This window comes from Phaethon aethereus (assembly GCF_964289735.1).
Source record: "Phaethon aethereus genome assembly, chromosome: 1".
NCBI classification, from domain to species: domain Eukaryota; kingdom Metazoa; phylum Chordata; class Aves; order Phaethontiformes; family Phaethontidae; genus Phaethon; species Phaethon aethereus.
Genome location: NC_138575.1, coordinates 87,859,617 through 87,877,284, shown reverse-complemented (window position 1 = coordinate 87,877,284; position 17,668 = coordinate 87,859,617). Strand labels below are relative to the sequence as shown.

General features: G+C 53.7%; 2 protein-coding genes across 2 annotated transcripts; both read left to right on the top strand.

Moving 5' to 3' along the window:
• Positions 1–1,785: 1,785 nt before the first annotated feature.
• Positions 1,786–9,837, top strand: ATN1 (atrophin 1; the record flags this gene model as incomplete). The annotated part of the gene is made up of 9 exons (XM_081996511.1): positions 1,786–1,827; positions 2,027–2,164; positions 2,565–2,678; positions 4,029–6,016; positions 6,303–6,525; positions 6,634–7,351; positions 8,610–8,753; positions 9,041–9,221; positions 9,804–9,837. Exons 1-9 carry the CDS (start codon positions 1,801–1,803, stop codon positions 9,835–9,837), a joined length of 3,567 nt encoding a protein of 1,188 aa, XP_081852637.1. The 5' UTR covers positions 1,786–1,800.
• A 739-nt stretch (positions 9,838–10,576) lies between these two features.
• On the top strand, positions 10,577–12,532 carry LOC309416717 (protein C10). The gene is made up of 3 exons (XM_082014074.1): positions 10,577–11,853; positions 11,925–12,101; positions 12,194–12,532. Exons 1-3 carry the CDS (start codon positions 11,742–11,744, stop codon positions 12,340–12,342), a joined length of 438 nt encoding a protein of 145 aa, XP_081870200.1. The 5' UTR covers positions 10,577–11,741; the 3' UTR covers positions 12,343–12,532.
• Positions 12,533–17,668: the final 5,136 nt, after the last annotated feature.

The window sequence follows — 17,668 nt, the reverse complement described above, 5'->3', positions numbered from 1 at the left end:
TATTAAAGAAGAGGTCTCAGTTAATGAATTGTTGTGTGTGGGAATTAATGCTGGATGAGTCCCCTGTAGCTTTCGTGATGAGGGTCAGATAAAATATTAATGAAATTAAAATAAACAGTCCCCTGCTCTTCCCAAGTACCTTCCAGATGAGTTTCCCTAAGCATTGGTCAGGGAAGATGTGGAGCCCCAGAAGAGACAGGCCAGTGTCATTACTCCCTTTTCACAGGTAGGGAGCTGGAGGTGGTGGAAAGCAGCAACCCTGGGGCCACACAGTCCAAGAGTTCTGCTATATAGTGCCTTTGCTCTGATCCCTGGTTTGAGCTCCCTTCTCAGAGAAATGAAAGTGAATCCAGACTGCTCTGTACTGTCTGTCCGGAAGCTGATTTTTCCAGTTCTGGGGCAGCCTTTAGGAGTCCCAAATCTGAAGTCTTCTTACTCACAAAACTTCTCTGTGCTTCCAGATCAGAGTATAACCCAGGAGATGTGGTGCTCTTCTCCTGATGCCTCATCCACAGGACAGACCTCCCTGTCTTGCAGATTGTCCATTCCAGAGGCCAAGTATAGGAGCTCGAATGACAGGCCGGGGAAGGACAGTCTCTTTTTGGTTACATCTGTGCAGTACAGTGCAAAAGATCTTAAGCTGGTTGGAGCCCAGCAAACTGGCTTCAGGAGCAGCATGCCTGAATCACTTCAGTCCAGTTCCCAGGCTAACACGATCATGGTGCTTTCATACCCTAAACTAGAAACTGTGTGGCACAACAGGGTGTTAAATATCTACAGTGCTTTTGGACATGGCACAAAACTGTAAATTTATTCAGAGGGATCTCTCAAATCTTCCCGCTGCTGCAAAGTGTAAAAATGTAGACTCTCTCTCTGGGCATGACTCTCGCTGGTACAATGAGAAACAGCCCGGTGTTTGGAGAAGAAGGAGACCTAGGCAGGCACTCCAAGCTAAACAGTTGATTCTGTTTGCGTCATGCAAAATCAAAGCTAAATGCATTTTCTCACACCTATTTGTGTACCTTAAGTAAGACTTACCACATTTTCTGCATAACATGCTGGTGCACGTACGCATGTGCATGTGCTCTGGAGAGGGCAGGGCTGTATAATATCACTTCAGCAAAGGCCACTGGGGGCTCATTACACAGAGCTAGCTAACGACAGCACATGGCCACTTAAGGGTAGTGTAACTCACTGCACTGACAAGTGCAAAGAGGAACTTATGAAGTCAGAAAAATTGTCATTAGGAACATTTTAAAGCAGTCTCCCATTATTTTTTCCTATCTCTGAAGATCAAATAAACAAGGAAATGAAAATACTAAAATGATTTCAGAGGACAATCAACAGACTGATAACCATTCCTCCCTGCTTCTTCCAAAAAATTATTGTTGGGCCCTGATTGCCTCGCACTGTGTGAATATCACTCCTAGAAATTGGAAATCAAATGTGACAGTAGCCAAATCTTTTCCCCCACTGATGGGAAAGTTTATTGCATTCTTGGTAAAGATCCTTGCATCTGTAAATAGTAATTAAGAAAACAGTAATAATTTTGTCATATTTCTGTAGCAAACCACAAAAGGGTGTCCTACAGTCCACTCACTTTTTCTCCGCTCTCATCTGCCTCTCTGCCTTTCAGGATTCACTGGGATCTTGCTGCGTTGCTGGTGTAAGCCCTGCTTCTAGAAGTGCTCTTGCCCATCTCCACCTCCCCAGGAATAGCTGAAGGGGGGTGTGGAGTGATAAAAATTTATGTTTTCATCAAACCGGGCCAAGGAGAATGGGGGTCCCACACCCAAAAGAATGAAGACACGACAGAACAAAGACTCAGTACGTGAGATGGGAGACGGGGGTGGGACACCAGAGCCAAGCTGGATTTGTGGGTTGGGACTGAGGCTCACAGCAAAGCTAGTAGACATGAGTTTGGTGTAGTGAAGTGCCAGGGCTTCAAGGGGCTTTGGGAGGCTGTGGACAGGGCAGGAGTGGAGAGAGGTGCAAAACAGGACTGATCCAGTGATCCCTCTCTTAGATGTCAATGCGGAGTGGACGGAAGAAAGAGACTCCAGGGCCCCGAGAGGAGCTCAGGTCACGGGGTCGAGCTTCCCCTGGGGGCGTCAGCACCTCCAGTAGTGATGGCAAGGCTGAGAAATCCCGACAAGCAACAAAGGTACTATAAGCTAGTAGACGAGTGTGGGGTGCCCAAGGACTGCCCAGACTGGGTAGGATCCATTTGGGGATCCAGGGTCGCAGACCAGAAGGGATCCACCAAGGAACCCATGCTGGTTAGCTCTCTGGAATGGGAGGGATCTGTCTTTCCTCTCATCTTCAGCATCTTGTCCTTCCCATCATCTCCCAAGAACTGGTCTTCTGTCTCACCAGCCCCTTTTAGTGCAAATTTGTGCCATATTCTGGCTCAGTCTTGCCCCCCTGTCCACTGCCCGCTGTCTGACAAGATCTTCAAGACATGTGCCGTGGTGGCTGTGTCTCACCTGTCTGTGAAGGTCTGGCAGGGTGGGAAGATGCCCTGTGACCCTTCCACCTCCCTGTTCTCCTTGTCTCCCTTGCAGAAAGGCCGGGTGGAGGAATCCTGCACCCCCAAGGGCAACAAACAGGGCCGAACAGAAGAGATCTCAGAGAGTGAAGGGGAGGACACCAACGCTCCCAAAAAAACCAAAACCGAGGTGAGTTCTCCCAGCAGTAGTTGCTGGCAAGTCCTGGGTCCAGGGTAAAGGGAGTCTCCTGTTCCCCACCTGCTCATGCCTGCCTGGCTCCAGGTTCCTGCCACTGAGGAGCCCGGGCACCTTGGGTTTCACACCGCAGCTCTTCCACAGCCAGAACCTAAATGGCACCTGCCTGGCTACAAAAAAGCCACAGGGAGTGACTGAGCAGACGGAGGGTCTCCATCTCGTCCACCTTGCCTGGGGGACTGCTGTGCTGTTGGGGTATGCATCTGCACTGCCCTTCCTTGGCTCAGTGGCAGGAGCCTGGCTGTGCTGTTGAGCCGCAGTCACCTCCTTGCTCCGCATGCAGCTGCTGGTCAAGTTAGACTCAGCCTCTTTTGCTTGCAGTGCGAAACCGAGGTGCTTGTCCTGGTGGGCTCTGGGTGATGGTTGACCCGGTCCTGCAGCACGTGCAAAACTTGCTCACACACGCACTCTCCATAGTTGTGGCTTTTCCAAAATGCCAACAGCACTGGGCTGGATCTGTGGTTGGACAGTTGGGGGAAGGCTCAACTCTTGTGCTTCTCAGTTCCATGTTAGCCTGTACAGGGAGTTGGCCTTAAAGGCCTGAGGGCGTGGGGATATTTGTGTGCATTATGACGTGACTTTAATTAAACCACTGTGGTTACACTGATGTAATTTGTCCACGTGGACATTCCATTCAAATCAACAGTGGTCTTTTTTCAGTTTACCCTCTCTTGTAAGCCCCGAAGCTTAAGAGTGGCACTTGTTAATTGTCCGTGATAACTGTTGAATCACTGATGCTTCATTGACTGAGATGGGGAGGAGCAGGGACTGTGAAGCGCAGGATGGAGTCTGGGAGGTAAGGAGGGGGCCGGAGGGAAGCTGGTCTCCTCACCCAGGAAGAACTCTGCAAGGGACAAGGAGAGCGATTCTGTGTCTGAGGGGTGTGCTGGGAGCACTGTGGTGTGTGCTGCTTCGTGCCACCTGGTGGTATCATACCCTGGCCAACAGCCCATCACCGGTGGTGGTGCTAGGACGTTTCGTATCTATTCACTCTCAACCTCATCTGTAACAGTTCCCTGCCCTCCCTTGCTGCCTCTTGCAAGGTACCCATCGTTACCTCCCTCCTGAGCAGAGGCTCATGGAGGACCTGAGAGCACTGGAGGGGAGGCAGGAGGACTGGTGTTATTTATACCTTGCCAGATGATGTCTCCTTCCCTCTGTGGGGTTTTCTAGTGCTGGGCTGGCAGAGAAAGGTCAGCAAGCAACTTCTCTGCAAACTTGAAATGTGTCGTGCGTGGTCTGGGAGGCCACATAATGCTTCTGTCCTCCTTCTTCCTACTTCAGGAATTGCCCTGTCCTCCATCCCCATCTGATGTTGACAGCCTTGATGGCCACAGCTTCAACGATGAGATGAGCAGTGACCCACGGGACATTGACCAGGATAACAGGAGCACCTCACCCAGCGTCTACAGCCCTGGCAGTGTGGAGAATGACTCCGACTCCTCCTCTGTGCTGTCCCAGGGGCCGTCTCACTCCTACCACCACCCTCCGCTCTTTCCCCAGAGCCCGCCGGTAGCTCCCCCTCCCGACAGCCTGGCCCGTCCACCCGAGCCCAGCTTTGGGCTCCCGGGTGAGGTGCACGCGCAGGGACCCCCCGCAGGGAGCTACCACTCCCAGCTGGAGGGCCAGGCCTCCCGCATTTTCCAGGCTCAAGGCCAGCAGACACCTGCCTCCTCTTCCTCTGCTGTTGCTGCCCCTCCTGCTCCCCCTTCCTCCTCCTCCTCTTCCTCCTCCTCCTCTGCCCACGCTCCTCTTTACCCTACGGCCAATGTGGTCCAGGTTGGGGCCAAAATTGCTGGTGGAGTGGGAGGGCTCCCAGCACCAGGGGGTCGTGAGCAGACCCTCAGCGCCAAGCACAATCCACCACCCACCACCCCCATCTCGCTGGCGTCGGTAGTAGGGGGGCTTCCCCCTCAAAAGACACCCCCAGCCAATCCTCCAGCCGCCCCCCCGGCCTCGGCCCCTTCCTTCCCCCACGTCTCTGCCAATCTGCCTCCCCCGCCAGCCCTGCGCCCACTCAACAACGCGGTGGCTGCCTCCAGCTCCCCGGGGATGGTGGGGCAGGCCCTGAGTGGCCACCTTCCCTCACCCCACGCGATGGGGCAGGACAAGGCATCGGCCCTGCCCCCATCCCGCTACCCCTACGCCCCGCCGCCGCTGCCACCCTCCAGCTCCTCGGCCCAGTACCCCCAGCCCTCCCCGGCCCAGCCCTTGCCCAGCTACAGTGCCTCCTACGGCCACTCCTTCCCCCCGCCCAGCGGCCTCTCTGTGTCCAGCCAGCCCCCCAAGTACACCCAGCCCTCCCTGCCCTCCCAGCCCGTCTGGAGCCAGGGACCACCCCCCTACAGCCGCCCCCTGGGCAACACTGGCTCCCACCCCGCCACCCCCTTCCCCAACCAGCCAGCCCCCCATCACCAGCAGCCACCCCAGCAACACCACCACGGCCACGGGAGTGGCGGGGGGGTCTCGCCGGCAGCGGCAGCTCCCCCCCAGCCCCCCGGGGGTTACCCCCACAGCCTGGAGTCAAACAGCCATCACCCTTCCCATGCAACCTATGGGCTGCGCCTCTACCCTCCCCACAGCCAGGCCACTTACAGCCAGGCTCCCTCCGCCACCGCTGCCGCCGCCCCGTCTTCCTCCTCCTCCTCTTCCTCTTCCTCCTCCTCCTCCTCCTCTGCCTCCTCCCAGGGAAGCTACCCTGGCATGTGTGCTCACCCCCCGGGACAGAGTCCTGCCACCTACACCTTCCCTCCGCCACCACCCCCTTCCCCTGCCCATGGGGCTGGCCCTCCGGTCACCTCTGCTGCCACCACCCTCTCCACCGTCATCGCCACCATGGCCTCGCCCTCTGTGGCCCCCTACAAGACAGTCTCACCCCCAGTACCCCCCTCGGCCGTGGTCCCCTACGGGAAGCGGGCAGCCTCCCCCGTCCCCACCTTCCAGCCCCCGGCCCCCTACAAGCCAGGCTCACCCCCTGCTTCTTCGGCTGCCCCTTTCCGGGCAGCCACCCCTCCCACCTACCGGGTGGCCTCCTCCCCTGTGGCGGGGGGCTATAAAGCCCCTTCGCCCGCTCCCTCTGCCCCACCACCCCTGCCAGGGAGTATGGCTGCCCCAGCTCCCCTGCAACCTCCGCTCCCCCTCAGCGCCGCGCAAATCAAGCAAGAGCCATCGGAAGAGTACGAGCCCCCTGAGAGCCCCGTGCCACCTGCTCGCAGCCCCTCGCCGCCCCCCAAGGTGGTGGATGTACCAAGCCACGCCAGCCAGTCAGCCAGGTGAGGGGCGGCTTTGGGGTGGGTGGGCAGTGTCCCAGGCTGGAGAGGAATGCATGGGGCAGGGAAAGGGAGGCCATCCCAAGCATGGGGTGCAGCTGCACCCTTTCGCCTTTACTGTAATGCTCTTCCCTTTCCCACAGCGCTGGGCTCTGCTTTGCCTGCCCCTGTCCCCATCCCTGTCCCCATCCCTGTCCCCATCCCTGTCCCCATCCCTGTCCCCATCCCTGTCCCCATCCGTGCTCTCCAGCCCCCTCCTGTGCTGACAGGCTTCGCCTCTTGCTCCCAGATTCAACAAACACCTGGACCGTGGCTTCAACTCCTGCTCCCGCACAGACCTGTACTTTGTGCCCCTTGACGGCTCCAAGCTGGCTAAGAAAAGGGCAGATTTGGTGGAGAAAGTGCGGCGAGAGGCTGAGCAGAAGGCACGGGAAGAGAAGGAGCGGGAACGGGAACGAGAGCGGGAGAAGGAGCGGGAGCGGGAGAAGGAGCGGGAGCTGGAGAGGAGTGTGGTAGGTCTGGGGGTCCCACTGCTGTAGCACAGCCAGGGGGGATGCTCAAGGAGCCCCTCAGCCACTCCCTGCTGGGACCCTGACGCTGGTCTCTCTGGTCTCTTGCAGAAGATGGCCCAGGAGGGCCGGCCGGTTGAGTGCTCGTCCCTCGGGCCAGTTCCCCACCGCCCCTCCTTCGAGCAGGGCAGTGCTGTAGCGACTGTTCCCCCATACCTGGGCCCTGACACCCCGGCTCTGCGCACCCTCAGTGAATATGCACGGCCCCACGTCATGTCCCCCAGCAACCGCAACCACCCTTTCTACGTGCCGCTGGGTGCAGTTGACCCAGGCTTGCTGGGGTACAATGTACCGGCCATCTATAGCAGTGATCCAGCGACGCGGGAGCGAGAGCTGAGGGAGCGGGAAGCCCGCGAACGAGACCTGAGGGACCGGGACCTGCGTGAACGTCTCAAGCCCGGCTTTGAAGTCAAGCCAGCCGAGTTGGAGCAGCTCCACGCTGTGCCAGCTGCTGCCATGGATCCGTTCCCACGCCATGGCGGGCTGAGTCTGCAGACAGCCCCCGGCCTTCATCCCGCTTTTCCCTTCCACCCAGGGCTGGGCCACTTGGAGCGGGAGAGGCTGGCGCTGGCAGCCGGCCCGACCCTTCGTCCTGACATGTCCTACGCCGAGCGCTTGGCGGCTGAGCGCCAGCATGCCGAGCGGGTGGCTGCTCTCAGCAATGACCCTCTGGCCCGGCTGCAGATGCTCAATGTGACACCTCATCATCATCAGCATTCCCACATCCACTCCCACCTCCACCTCCACCAGCAGGATGCCATACATGCAGGTAAGGACCCCATGGTGGTGGTGCCCTGCACAAAGTCCTGCTCTCCTTCCTACTGCACCCTCCTTGTGCTCCTTTCCTCTGGCCCTGTGGAAGCCCAGAAGCTGCACAGACTAGACTTTTAGGCCCCAGATCCACCTCTTCAGCCAGAAGAGGTCAACATCATGGTCATTCAACCTTGCCCTTGCTCCCATCCCACCAAAGACACTGACATGAGTTCCGAGCAGAGTTGTTTGCACCATGTTCTTCAGTTCTGGATCTCCGGGGACGCACTATGAGTGCAGGCATCCCACTGGCTACCAGATTGGCGGTGCTGTGGACTGCATCTCCCATACTGTGGTCTGCAGAGGGAGTGGGAGCCCTGCTAACAAGAGTTTCGACAGTATACTTGAGACTAATGAAATGTTGGCTCTCTAGTTTGCTCCTATGGCTCTCACTGCAGGTGGTGGGATGGGGGAGAAGATGGGCTAATTGTAAGGAACTCAAGGCTGCTGTCCTTCAGAATTGAGTGGTGGTCCCTTCCATTTCCACATCCTACAGGAAAGCAAAGTAAAAAGTTCAGGGATAAAAATCTTGGGGAAGCAAAGCCCAAATTACAATACAATAGGAAAAAGTGCTGTGCCTGCTGAGGTACTGTGAGCGGTCAGTGGGATCTGGTGGCAGAGTCAGAGACAGACACCCAGTCAAAGCAACCACAACTACTCAGAGGTGGCATCAGGTACAAATGAATGCCCATTCCCCCGTATTCCATAGCTGGACACCTGCAGTCAGCACTCTGGCAGTGAGTCCAAAACACGGGAAGGAGCAGTCTTCATATAAATGGTACCTTGCATTTCAGCCTAAGATAGTATTTGCAGACTTGAGTGCCTGATACTGAGCATCGTGGCTGAATGAGACCTGAAAATGGAAGCACCCAATGGGAGTATGCATGTGAATGACAGCCAGGGTGGCAGATAGGCACAATACTGGGCACCAGACGTGATGGCAGAGCAGCTCCTCGCGGAATTGACTTTAAGGAGCTGTATTTCTCCCTGAGGAGTGTAGGGACAGAACTATGCCAGGCTGGTTCACATGAAATTCAGTGCAGGCAAAAAGAGTAATGCTCAGAAGGAAATGGTACTCTGTGATCTAGCCTTGAAATCATTCAATCCCTGACACACACCGACCCTCTCCGTGTCCGTTTTGTTGTGCTTTGTGCCTTTCCCTGTGTTGCCTCTTAAAAAGCATGGGACGATTACCTTGTGATATGTTTTCTTCCCAGCCTCAGCCTCTGTTCACCCTCTTATCGACCCACTCGCGTCGGGATCACACCTCACCCGGATACCATACCCAGCTGGAACCATCCCCAACCCTCTCCTGCCTCATCCTCTACATGAGAATGAAGTACTGCGCCATCAGCTTTTTGGTAAGGATGCTCACAGGGACTGGTGGACTCCTCTGAAGAGAGAGCATCAGCAGAGCTCCAGGGGGCAGGGTGGTCACAAGGGGGTCACAGAACCAAACTGAAGTCTCTTTAAGAGAGCTCTGGCGTGGCATAGGACAGGCCTACACTAGCAGGGGATGAGCAAGTCTTGCACATGGGCAGGGCTGCAAAAGTAAGCACAGTAGAATCTTGACAGAGCTGTAGGGCCATGGGAGAGGATGGAGCTGTAACATTAACTTGTGAATTCTCTGTTTCATCTTTGGCTGCAGCTGCACCCTACAGGGACCTGCCGGGCTCTCTCTCCGCGCCCATGTCAGCAGCACATCAGCTCCAGGCCATGCATGCGCAGTCAGCTGAGCTGCAGCGCCTGGCTCTGGAACAGCAGCAGTGGCTTCACGCCCATCACCCTCTGCACGGAGTACCGCTCCCGACGCAGGAGGATTACTACAGGTGCACGGACCTGCTCTCTCCGTGGTGCGGGGCGAGCAGACCACCCTGTCCTCGCAAGTACAGCTCTGTGCTGAGCCCTGGCCTGGGGGCGGCAGAGGCAGTGGGAACAGGGAAGCATTTACACTGAAGTGGGTAGCTCTGGCCTGAGCCCACACCTGGAAGCAGGGATGCCTTGCCACTGGGGCACAGCTGTGGGTGGGCCACCAGGAAGATCATTCTTGGCAAGTGGCTGTTTGGTGGCTCGTGGGATCTCAGCTCCTCTCCTCTGGGTGTGGGGGTGAACTTGCATGTTTCACACATGCTAATACAGTTATGACTGACTGATACCCTTGCCAAAAGACCAAACATTTGCGAGGGTTGGATGCTTTTGCCAAGACAAGGCTTTCACAAGTGCATGGGGAAGCACATTGGGAAAGAGAGAGGTGCAATGTTGTGCCTTTTTGATAGTGTCTCCTACTTCAAGGATTTGCAAAACCTTCCAAGCCAGCAGTGTCATGTGGGTTTAGACTAACAAAAGGCAGTGGGAAATCTGAATTGCCTTTTTCTCTCCCACAATCACCTTGTTCCTCTTCTTTATCCTAGCCACCTGAAAAAAGAAAGTGACAAACCCCTTTAAACGGACTTCTGCTGTCAACGTGACATCATCATGTCTTTCTCACAAGAGGAGCAACCAATCAACCAAATCCTGGGGGAGGGGAAGCTGCAAAGTGACACATCCTGATCCCACCATGCAGTAGAGTGCAAGAGAAGACGGGACAAAAAAGTACAGGATAGCATCCTGGGAGCAGAAGGTGGAGGAGAGAAAATGGGGAGGGACTGAAACACCACTAACAGACATGAAACAATCGGTACGTGATTTCAGCAGAGCTCTGAAGAAAATAGTATCAGCATTGCACAGAGCTCAGAAAGACAAAGACTGATATGAATTCAGGATGACAGCAAGCTCCATCCTTTGTTTTGGGGGAACAGCTGCATTAAATTAAAAGTGCAGAGCATTGCAGGACTTCATATACATGATGCTGCTGCCTTTTCTGCTTCTGCGAGGAGGAGGTGTGGACAAGAAGTAACTCAAAACCCAAGAGAGCCTTTTTTCAAGATGCCTCCTTATACCCCACCTCCCTTTAGGTGTAAGATACTGCTTAGTGATACAGAAAAGCAACGTGAAACTTTTTCAGATTAGCCAGAGCAGCTTCCCATTCTCCAATATCCCTTCAGATGCAAACAAGGCATTATGGGACCCCCTCGAACGTGGCTGCTTCGGCCTGCAGAGGGACCAGTCCCAGCCATCCGGGTGCAAAGCACCACTAGACTGTTCGCAAGATGGTGGCTGTGCTTTCCCACGGCTGATGGGAACGGGCACGCCCACGAGGTGCAAAGCACCAGGAGACTGTTTTCAAGACTGCAATCACCACCATGACCCCTTTGAGCCCTGTGGGGAGAGCTGATGTGGCCGAGCATACTGCGTCCTGGGCCTGTCTTTAAGATGGCGACTGTTGCTTTCCCCTCACCCATTCTAATTGATGTACTTTAACTCATGCACATCCTATTAGACGTGGCAGTTTTATGTAGCAACTTGTGACTCCCTTGCCCCCACGTGCGTGTCTGATATCACAGTTGTATCTCTCGATTGGTCCCCATATATATATTTACTTAACCATTAAAAAGAAAAGAAAACCAACCAACAACCCAGCTATGGAAAAACACCCAAACAAAGTTCCCCACGCACTCCCAAGCCCCAACACACATTCTAATAATTTATATATATAAATATATATATGAAGCTCTTAAAAAAGGAGAAAAAAAAAAAAACAACAAACAACCCCTTGGAGAAACAGGCTCCGTTGTATTCATTTCTTCTTACGGGGGCCAGGAGTCGAGGGGCTTGCCTTGGGAGCAGGCAGAAACACGCACTCTCCAAGCAGGGGGCTTGAAAAACAGGGCTGCTAAGAAGGGCTGGGAAGCCGTTGGCGCCGCCTCAGGAAACGCCGCGGAGGCGCCGGTGAGCTGACCTGGGCGGCGGGCGGGCGTGAGAAGAGCTCGCCCCGGCCGGGGTCCGCCCCCGGGTCCCGACGCCGCTCGTTCTGCCGGCCGCTCCCGGCAGCCCCAGCGCCGGCGGCCCGCGCCCTGGCGCCGGTAGCCACAGAGAGCCCTGCCCCCGCCGCGGGGCGTGGCGTGAGTGCAGCGGCACCAATGGGAAGCGTCTCATCTGCATGCCGCCCGAACGGTGCGGCAGGGCCACACTTTGCGGCAGTTGCCGCCGCTGCCAGCGGGGGGCGGGGTCGGACGAGGGGCGCAGGGCCGGGGGCCCACGCGGGAGGGAGCCCGAGGCGGGAGCGGCCTTCGCGGCCCTCGCGGCCCTCGCCCTCAGTGCTGGGCGGGTCGGCCCGGGTGGGGTCCAGCGCAGGGAAACGTGACAGCAGTGATTTCAGCTCTTTTAGTATTTGTCCAGCAGGTTTCCCGCTGTGCGGGAAGCCCCACCTATCCGTTCAATGACAGGGAAGGGAAGGGGGCGCGGAGCGCATGCGTGCCGCGGCCGGTGCTGCAGGGCGTGAGAGGACAGAGAGGCCGCTGGGCGCTATGGCGGCGTCCGCGCAGGTTGCGGCGGCACCTCTGACCGCCGAGCAGGCAAAGGGTGAGTGCGGGCGGGCGGCGGGCAGCCCTGGCGCCCGGGCTGGCTGGCAGCCATGTCCCCGTCTCCCGCAGCGGTGCTGGCGGAGGTGATCAAGGCCTTCGGGGTGCCCGAGAACGCGCAGCGCATGGAGGAGGCTCGAGATAACGCCTGCAACGACATGGGCAAGATGCTGCAGTTCCTCCTGCCCGTGGCCACCCAGATCCAGCAGGACGTGATCAAAGCCTACGGCTTCAGCAACGACGGCGAAGGTGGGTTGTCCCCCGCCAGACGGGGAGCTCCGGGCCCGCCGAGGCGGCGGCGGCGGCGGGCGAGTGCCTCCTTCCCACCCGCTGTCTTGCAGGGGTCCTGAAGTTCGCCCGGCTGATCAAGTCCTACGAGTCGCAGGACCCGGAGATCGCCAGCATGTCGGGCAAGCTGAAGGCCATGTTCCTGCCGCCCATGACGCTGCCGCCGCACGGGGCCGGTACCGGCGGGGTGGCAACCTCCTGAGACCGTGGACCTCTCCGGCTCCGCCGGGTCGTGGTGCTCTGGCTGGTGCCTTCCTTCCAAGGTGCGGGTCCCGTCAGCCCTGGGAATGGAGCACTTGAACAAGGGAGACGCTGACCTGAAAGAAACGGGATGTTTTGTGCCTGCTTGTGTGTCTGCTTGTGAATAAAAAAATGTCTTGAAAATGCTCTTGTTTTGTGCATGATGCACATGTGCTCAGCAGTACTCCTCAGGCACAGATGCTTCTTCCTCGCGTAGAGGCAGTTACAGCAGTGCCCACCTCATGCCTGATGAAACCTGTGCTAGTGTTTTGAGGGGCCAGTATGTACCAAGTTCTGCATAAAGGTAATTGTTTATGCAAGGCTTAGTGTGAAGCCCTAGAGAGACCTTTTTTTTTAACATTTCAGTAGGCACTAAGACCTGTTTAAGACCAAGCATTTGCAAATGTGCTACTTGAAGCAGGTAATGTGTCCCTAAACACAATCTAGTGCTGTTCAGCAAGCGCCATAAATGGCCTGAGACCCCTGTCCCCAGCAGGGTCAGTGCAGCTAAGTCCTGCCACCAGTGCCGGTGGCTGCATTGTTTTCTGGTTGAATGGGCCATCAAACGTGTTAGCCCTAATGAAAAAGGCAGCAGAGAGATGCAGCAGGGACCAGCCTGGTGTGGGAGGTTGGGCCTGCCCCATTTGGCTGCAGCCTGGATTAGAACAACATAAACAACATATGAGTCTATCTCATGTCTTCTGGGACCAAAGAGAGAGAGACCTAGCAGAGCCCCCTGGCTCCAGTGGACATTTTGTGTTTCTGACTTGATTCAAATGAAGGGACATCAGAGGTTTCTGCTTGTAGCCTCCTGCCTTGTGTGCCTGTTGTCCTTGGAAGTGCTGAGGCCTTTTGGGGAGGGTAATGTGCGCCAGGGTGGCAGGGCTGGGGGTGATGAAGCCAAGCCTGGGAGAGCAGGGAGCTGTGAGCCAGGTGTGAGAGCGCTGCGTCCGGTTTTGCCTCCTGAGCCTTTCAGTTACAAACCAGGCAGGAATGTAGCCAGTGAGGGCGTGCGCTTCATGGATAGGAGGCAGGAAGAGCAGTCAGTCCCTTCCGTCTCCATCTACCTCTCCCAGCTTGGCCTTGGCCTTCCCCCACCCCTCTAATTACTCATTAACTACAGCCCAGGAAGTGCTTCGCAAATGGTGAAAATTAAGCCCTCTGCTTGAGGCCTGCGGTTTGCCTGACCTGGAGATACCTTCTTAGTCCGCCTAGGGCAGGCAGAGTTCGGGACTGTGCCTGTGTGGACCAGACACAGGTGAGTCACGGGAGGTGTTGCAGCACCCACATGCTGCCAGCTGTTCCTCCAGAGCTGTGGCACTCACTGCGGCCGTGAACATCCAGCCCGCCTCTGTGAAGGTCGTTGGTCTCTTTCCCGAGTCCGTCTCAAGATACTGTCTTGGTAATTCCAGTATTGCTTTATTTTCTTTAATAGGAGCCTCTGGTTAAGGGCTGTGGTACTTCGTCCACCAGCTGCTGTCAGTCCCCAATCAGTGAGGATCTGAGAGTCGAGATCCTGATGCCATCCTGTGGGTGAGTGCTGTGAGTGCTAGTCAGGGGAAGAAAACAAGATTTATTGGTGAGAAAAATAAAAATACTGGCAGTAGGTTTTGGGCACAGAAGGCAAAAAACCCTACCTTCTAATGGGAGCTACAGGACAGCTAGAGTTCGTGGTGTTTTAGGTTGTTTATTTCTGTTACCATTGCTCCTTCTCACTTTGACAAAGAGCAAGCAGGGTTTGCAATGCCCAGTCAGCTACTCTTCCTCTGCCAGCCCCACAGCTGCAGCATCTCTGAGTGTTTTTGTAGAGAGAGAGGTCAGGTGGCTGACCTTTTAGATTCTCGTTACTTCTTGATTCGCTACAGTCTTTCTATCCCTTTATGGAACAGTAGGACATAAAACCTTCACCATCAGTCCAAACGGGTGCTCTGCGCTGGGAACTGCAGTGGCATGGTGTAAGGAAATGGTTCGCACTAGCATTACTCCATGGTAACGATCTGGGCAACCATGATGGTCCAGCACTGTCTTGGGGTCCTGCACCCTGACAGAGAGCATCTGGCTTGGGCAAGACACAGGAAGATGGTCCATCTACCCATTCCCCAAGCCCAAGTGGCCTTCACTCTGCGCTAACAACTGAACTATGATGCAGTTCTGTGCAAAACACTAAAACCTCCTGTCTAAAGTCATCTCAGTGCTGAGAATTAGACGTAACAAATGCAATGCTGATCCTCAAAAGGGGCTTCAGATGAGATCCCCCAAATATGGGGGAAGCACAGAACAATGAAGTTGCTATCTGGGCAAGAGGGTAGACAGTATGACAGAGAGCAATGAGTGTGATATTAAAGAGTGAGTCAGTGTCTACTTTTGTAAAGGCAAATCCTGTCTTGTAAAACTGGAGCTTTTGAGGAACTTAGCAAGCTTGTGGGTAAGGCAAGTCTGGCTGATAAAGGTTCCTTGGATTTCTAAAAAAATTATTTTACAAGGTTGTCTCATCAAAGTCTAAATAAGGCTTAAGTCATGGCATAAGAACGAAGATAATGGGTTTTTCTTGGGTAAAGAATTAGTAGAATATAGGAAATGGAAGGTGGGAATAAACATCCAGTTTTTACAGCAAAGGGAAGTCACCAGTGACAAGATCACAGGGATCTAACCTGAAATACACACTGTTCAGTATATTCTCAAATGACTGGAAATAGAGCTTGTACGGTGAGGTGAGAAAATTGGCTGATGGTAGAAAGTTATTCAGGATAATAAGGTGGGCGATGACTGAATAATTGCAGAAGGACCTTATGATAGTGAATGAGTGGGCAACAGAACAGCAGATGAAATATAAATATAGGCATATGTAAAACAATGTTCATAGAGAAAAATAATTCAAAATTTACATATAAAACAATGAACTGTGAACTAATCGTAACCACTCTGGAGTAAGACTGTGATCATATATAAGTCCATGCAATTGTTAGCTTAATGCTTAGTTGTGGTGCATAAATAGCAGGAATCATCACTGTGTCTATATATCTATGTCCATGTCTCACCAGCGTCTTGAACACTGCAGTTCTGTGACACTCTTCACGCATACCTCCAAAACAATACAAGAGAGTTGGAAACATCTCAGAGACGGACAGCAAAGGTGATCAGAGGCGTAGAAAAGCTCTGTATGAAGAACACCTAAATAGGGTTGGAGTCTTCAGCCTGGCAAAGAGCTGAGGAAGGGTGTGGACATCACGGGTCTGTATCATGAGCAGCTTGGAGGGGGTGAATAGGAGTCAGTTGTTGATTATTCTTTCTTTACAACAACAAGCTGTTAATAAAAATGAGGCAGGGAGCAGGTTATAAGCAAGCCAAAGGAGGGGGTGTTTCTGTAGCTAGGCAGTGAAACGCCTTGCCAAAGGATGCTAAATTTGTTATGGATTTGATGGTTGACTCCACAAGTAGCTGCAAATAGAGGCTTAGGGAGTACAGAAAGAAACTCCACGTGAAACCTCTTCCTCTACCCTTCCTTTGACTACTGTTTTGATCTCTGGATCACCTAGTCCAACCCCCTGCTCACAGCAGAGCTAACCCCAAAGCTAGATCAGGTTGCTCAGGGCCTTGTTTTAGGTGAATCCTGAACATCTCCAAGATGGGAGATTCCCCAGCCTCTCTGGAGACCTGTGGCAATTGCTGAACTGCCCTTGGGGGAGAGTGTGTGTGCAATTTTTCCTTATACCTAATCAGAATTTCCCTTGCTGCAAGGTACACCTGTTGCCTCTTGTCCCTTTGCTGTGTCTCACAAAGAATATGGCTCTAAAGGCCCCAGTCCCCCTCTAGGTAGTCTCAGACAGCTGTTAAATCCCTCCTTAAGCATCTTTTCTCCAAGCTGAACTAAGCCAGCTTCCTCCATTTCTGCAGTGCTCCAGGCTCCTCACTGCTTTAGTGGCTGTATGCTGGATTCTGTCCAGTTTCTCAGTGTGCTTTTTACAGCAGTCCAGATGTGGGTGTCTTTTAATTAGCTATTTCATTTATCTTCTCTAAATTTGTTCCTGTGCTAGCTGTGGCTTGGGTCCACAAAGGATTTACAAGATGAGATTCTACCATCTGTGTTGTACTGAAAGCCAAACAGCAGCATAAGAGTAGTCTCTTTGCTGAAATCTCTTGACCTGTTAATTATGTTAAGAAAGTATTTTAGCAGCTCAATTATAGTCTGCTGTTAGCATGCTGCAGCCATTCAGGAGAGAAACCTCAAAGATACCAACAAATTTGCTTCTCTGCTCTGATATTTCCCTCCCTTACCAGCAGGAACACCTCATTGCTTGTTTTTAATTAGGTGGTCCAGATCAAAGACACCAAGGTGGCTGTGTGCATCCAGTCCAGTCCTTTCCTGAGCTGAAAGCAACCAGAAGTATAAATTCATTCTGTAAATTACATGATTTGGGATTTGTATCCACACAAATACTGATGTGTGGGTTACACTGCATGCCGTGGTTTGTCATACTGGAGGATACTAAATTACATGGGTCTAGTGCTAACTTGCCCCTTCTATTCTGATCTGGACTCTTTGCTACCTTGTTCTTTCCCTGTTCCCCTGTGTCCCACTAATGTTCGTTTCCTCAGACAGATTTTCTGCTTCAGACAGTTCATAAGGGGTAGGGATGCCTAGGTTTTATTTTTGTCTGCCGTAACTTCATATCAACCCTACATAAGCTAATGTTCTTTTGATACTAGCAATTCTCTTTTGGGACTTCTGCCCAGAAGTTCCTGTCATTTCTGTCCTACCACTAAACAATATTTCTTTCGTGTGCTAGTGTTAGATTGGCTTGGATTTAGGTGCAGTCTTTTAGATGCAACTTCTAGAATTTTGTGTAGAATTTCTTCCCTTAAGCCACAGTCCTTTAAAGTCTCCTTTTTTTTAATATCAGTTTTAAGACAGTACATCTGGACCCTGCAGCTCACCACATCCCAGCTCATCATGTGTGTGAAACTAGAGGTATTTCAAAGGAAGCTGTTGTAGGTGTCTGGGCTGACTCTCTAGCAATGAAGTTTAGCTTACTACTCATCTCTCCTATACTTCCCTTTGTTTTTAGTTTCTGTCTTGGCCACAAGTTTTGTCTCAGTCATTGCTAGCAGCCTGTTCAGCTTTGCAGGATTTCCCAGTCTGGTGGTGTGTAGGGAAGTATGCAGCGCTGATACCTGAAATGGGCAAGACTGCTGCTGCTCCTGCTGCCCATACTACCACACAGGGTAGCTGAGATGGCTGCAGGAAAGATTCAGGCTCCTTTGCCAGCTGTATTGCCTTCTTTGGCCAC

Bases quoted from the DNA above. Each gene is read 5' to 3' on its own strand.
- LOC309416717 (XM_082014074.1), top strand. From the start codon at position 11,742: ATGCGTGCCGCGGCCGGTGCTGCAGGGCGTGAGAGGACAGAGAGGCCG. The intron at 11,854-11,924 runs GTGAGTGCGGGC...CGTCTCCCGCAG, and splicing joins GACCGCCGAGCAGGCAAAGG to CGGTGCTGGCGGAGGTGATC. The intron at 12,102-12,193 runs GTGGGTTGTCCC...GCTGTCTTGCAG, and splicing joins CTTCAGCAACGACGGCGAAG to GGGTCCTGAAGTTCGCCCGG.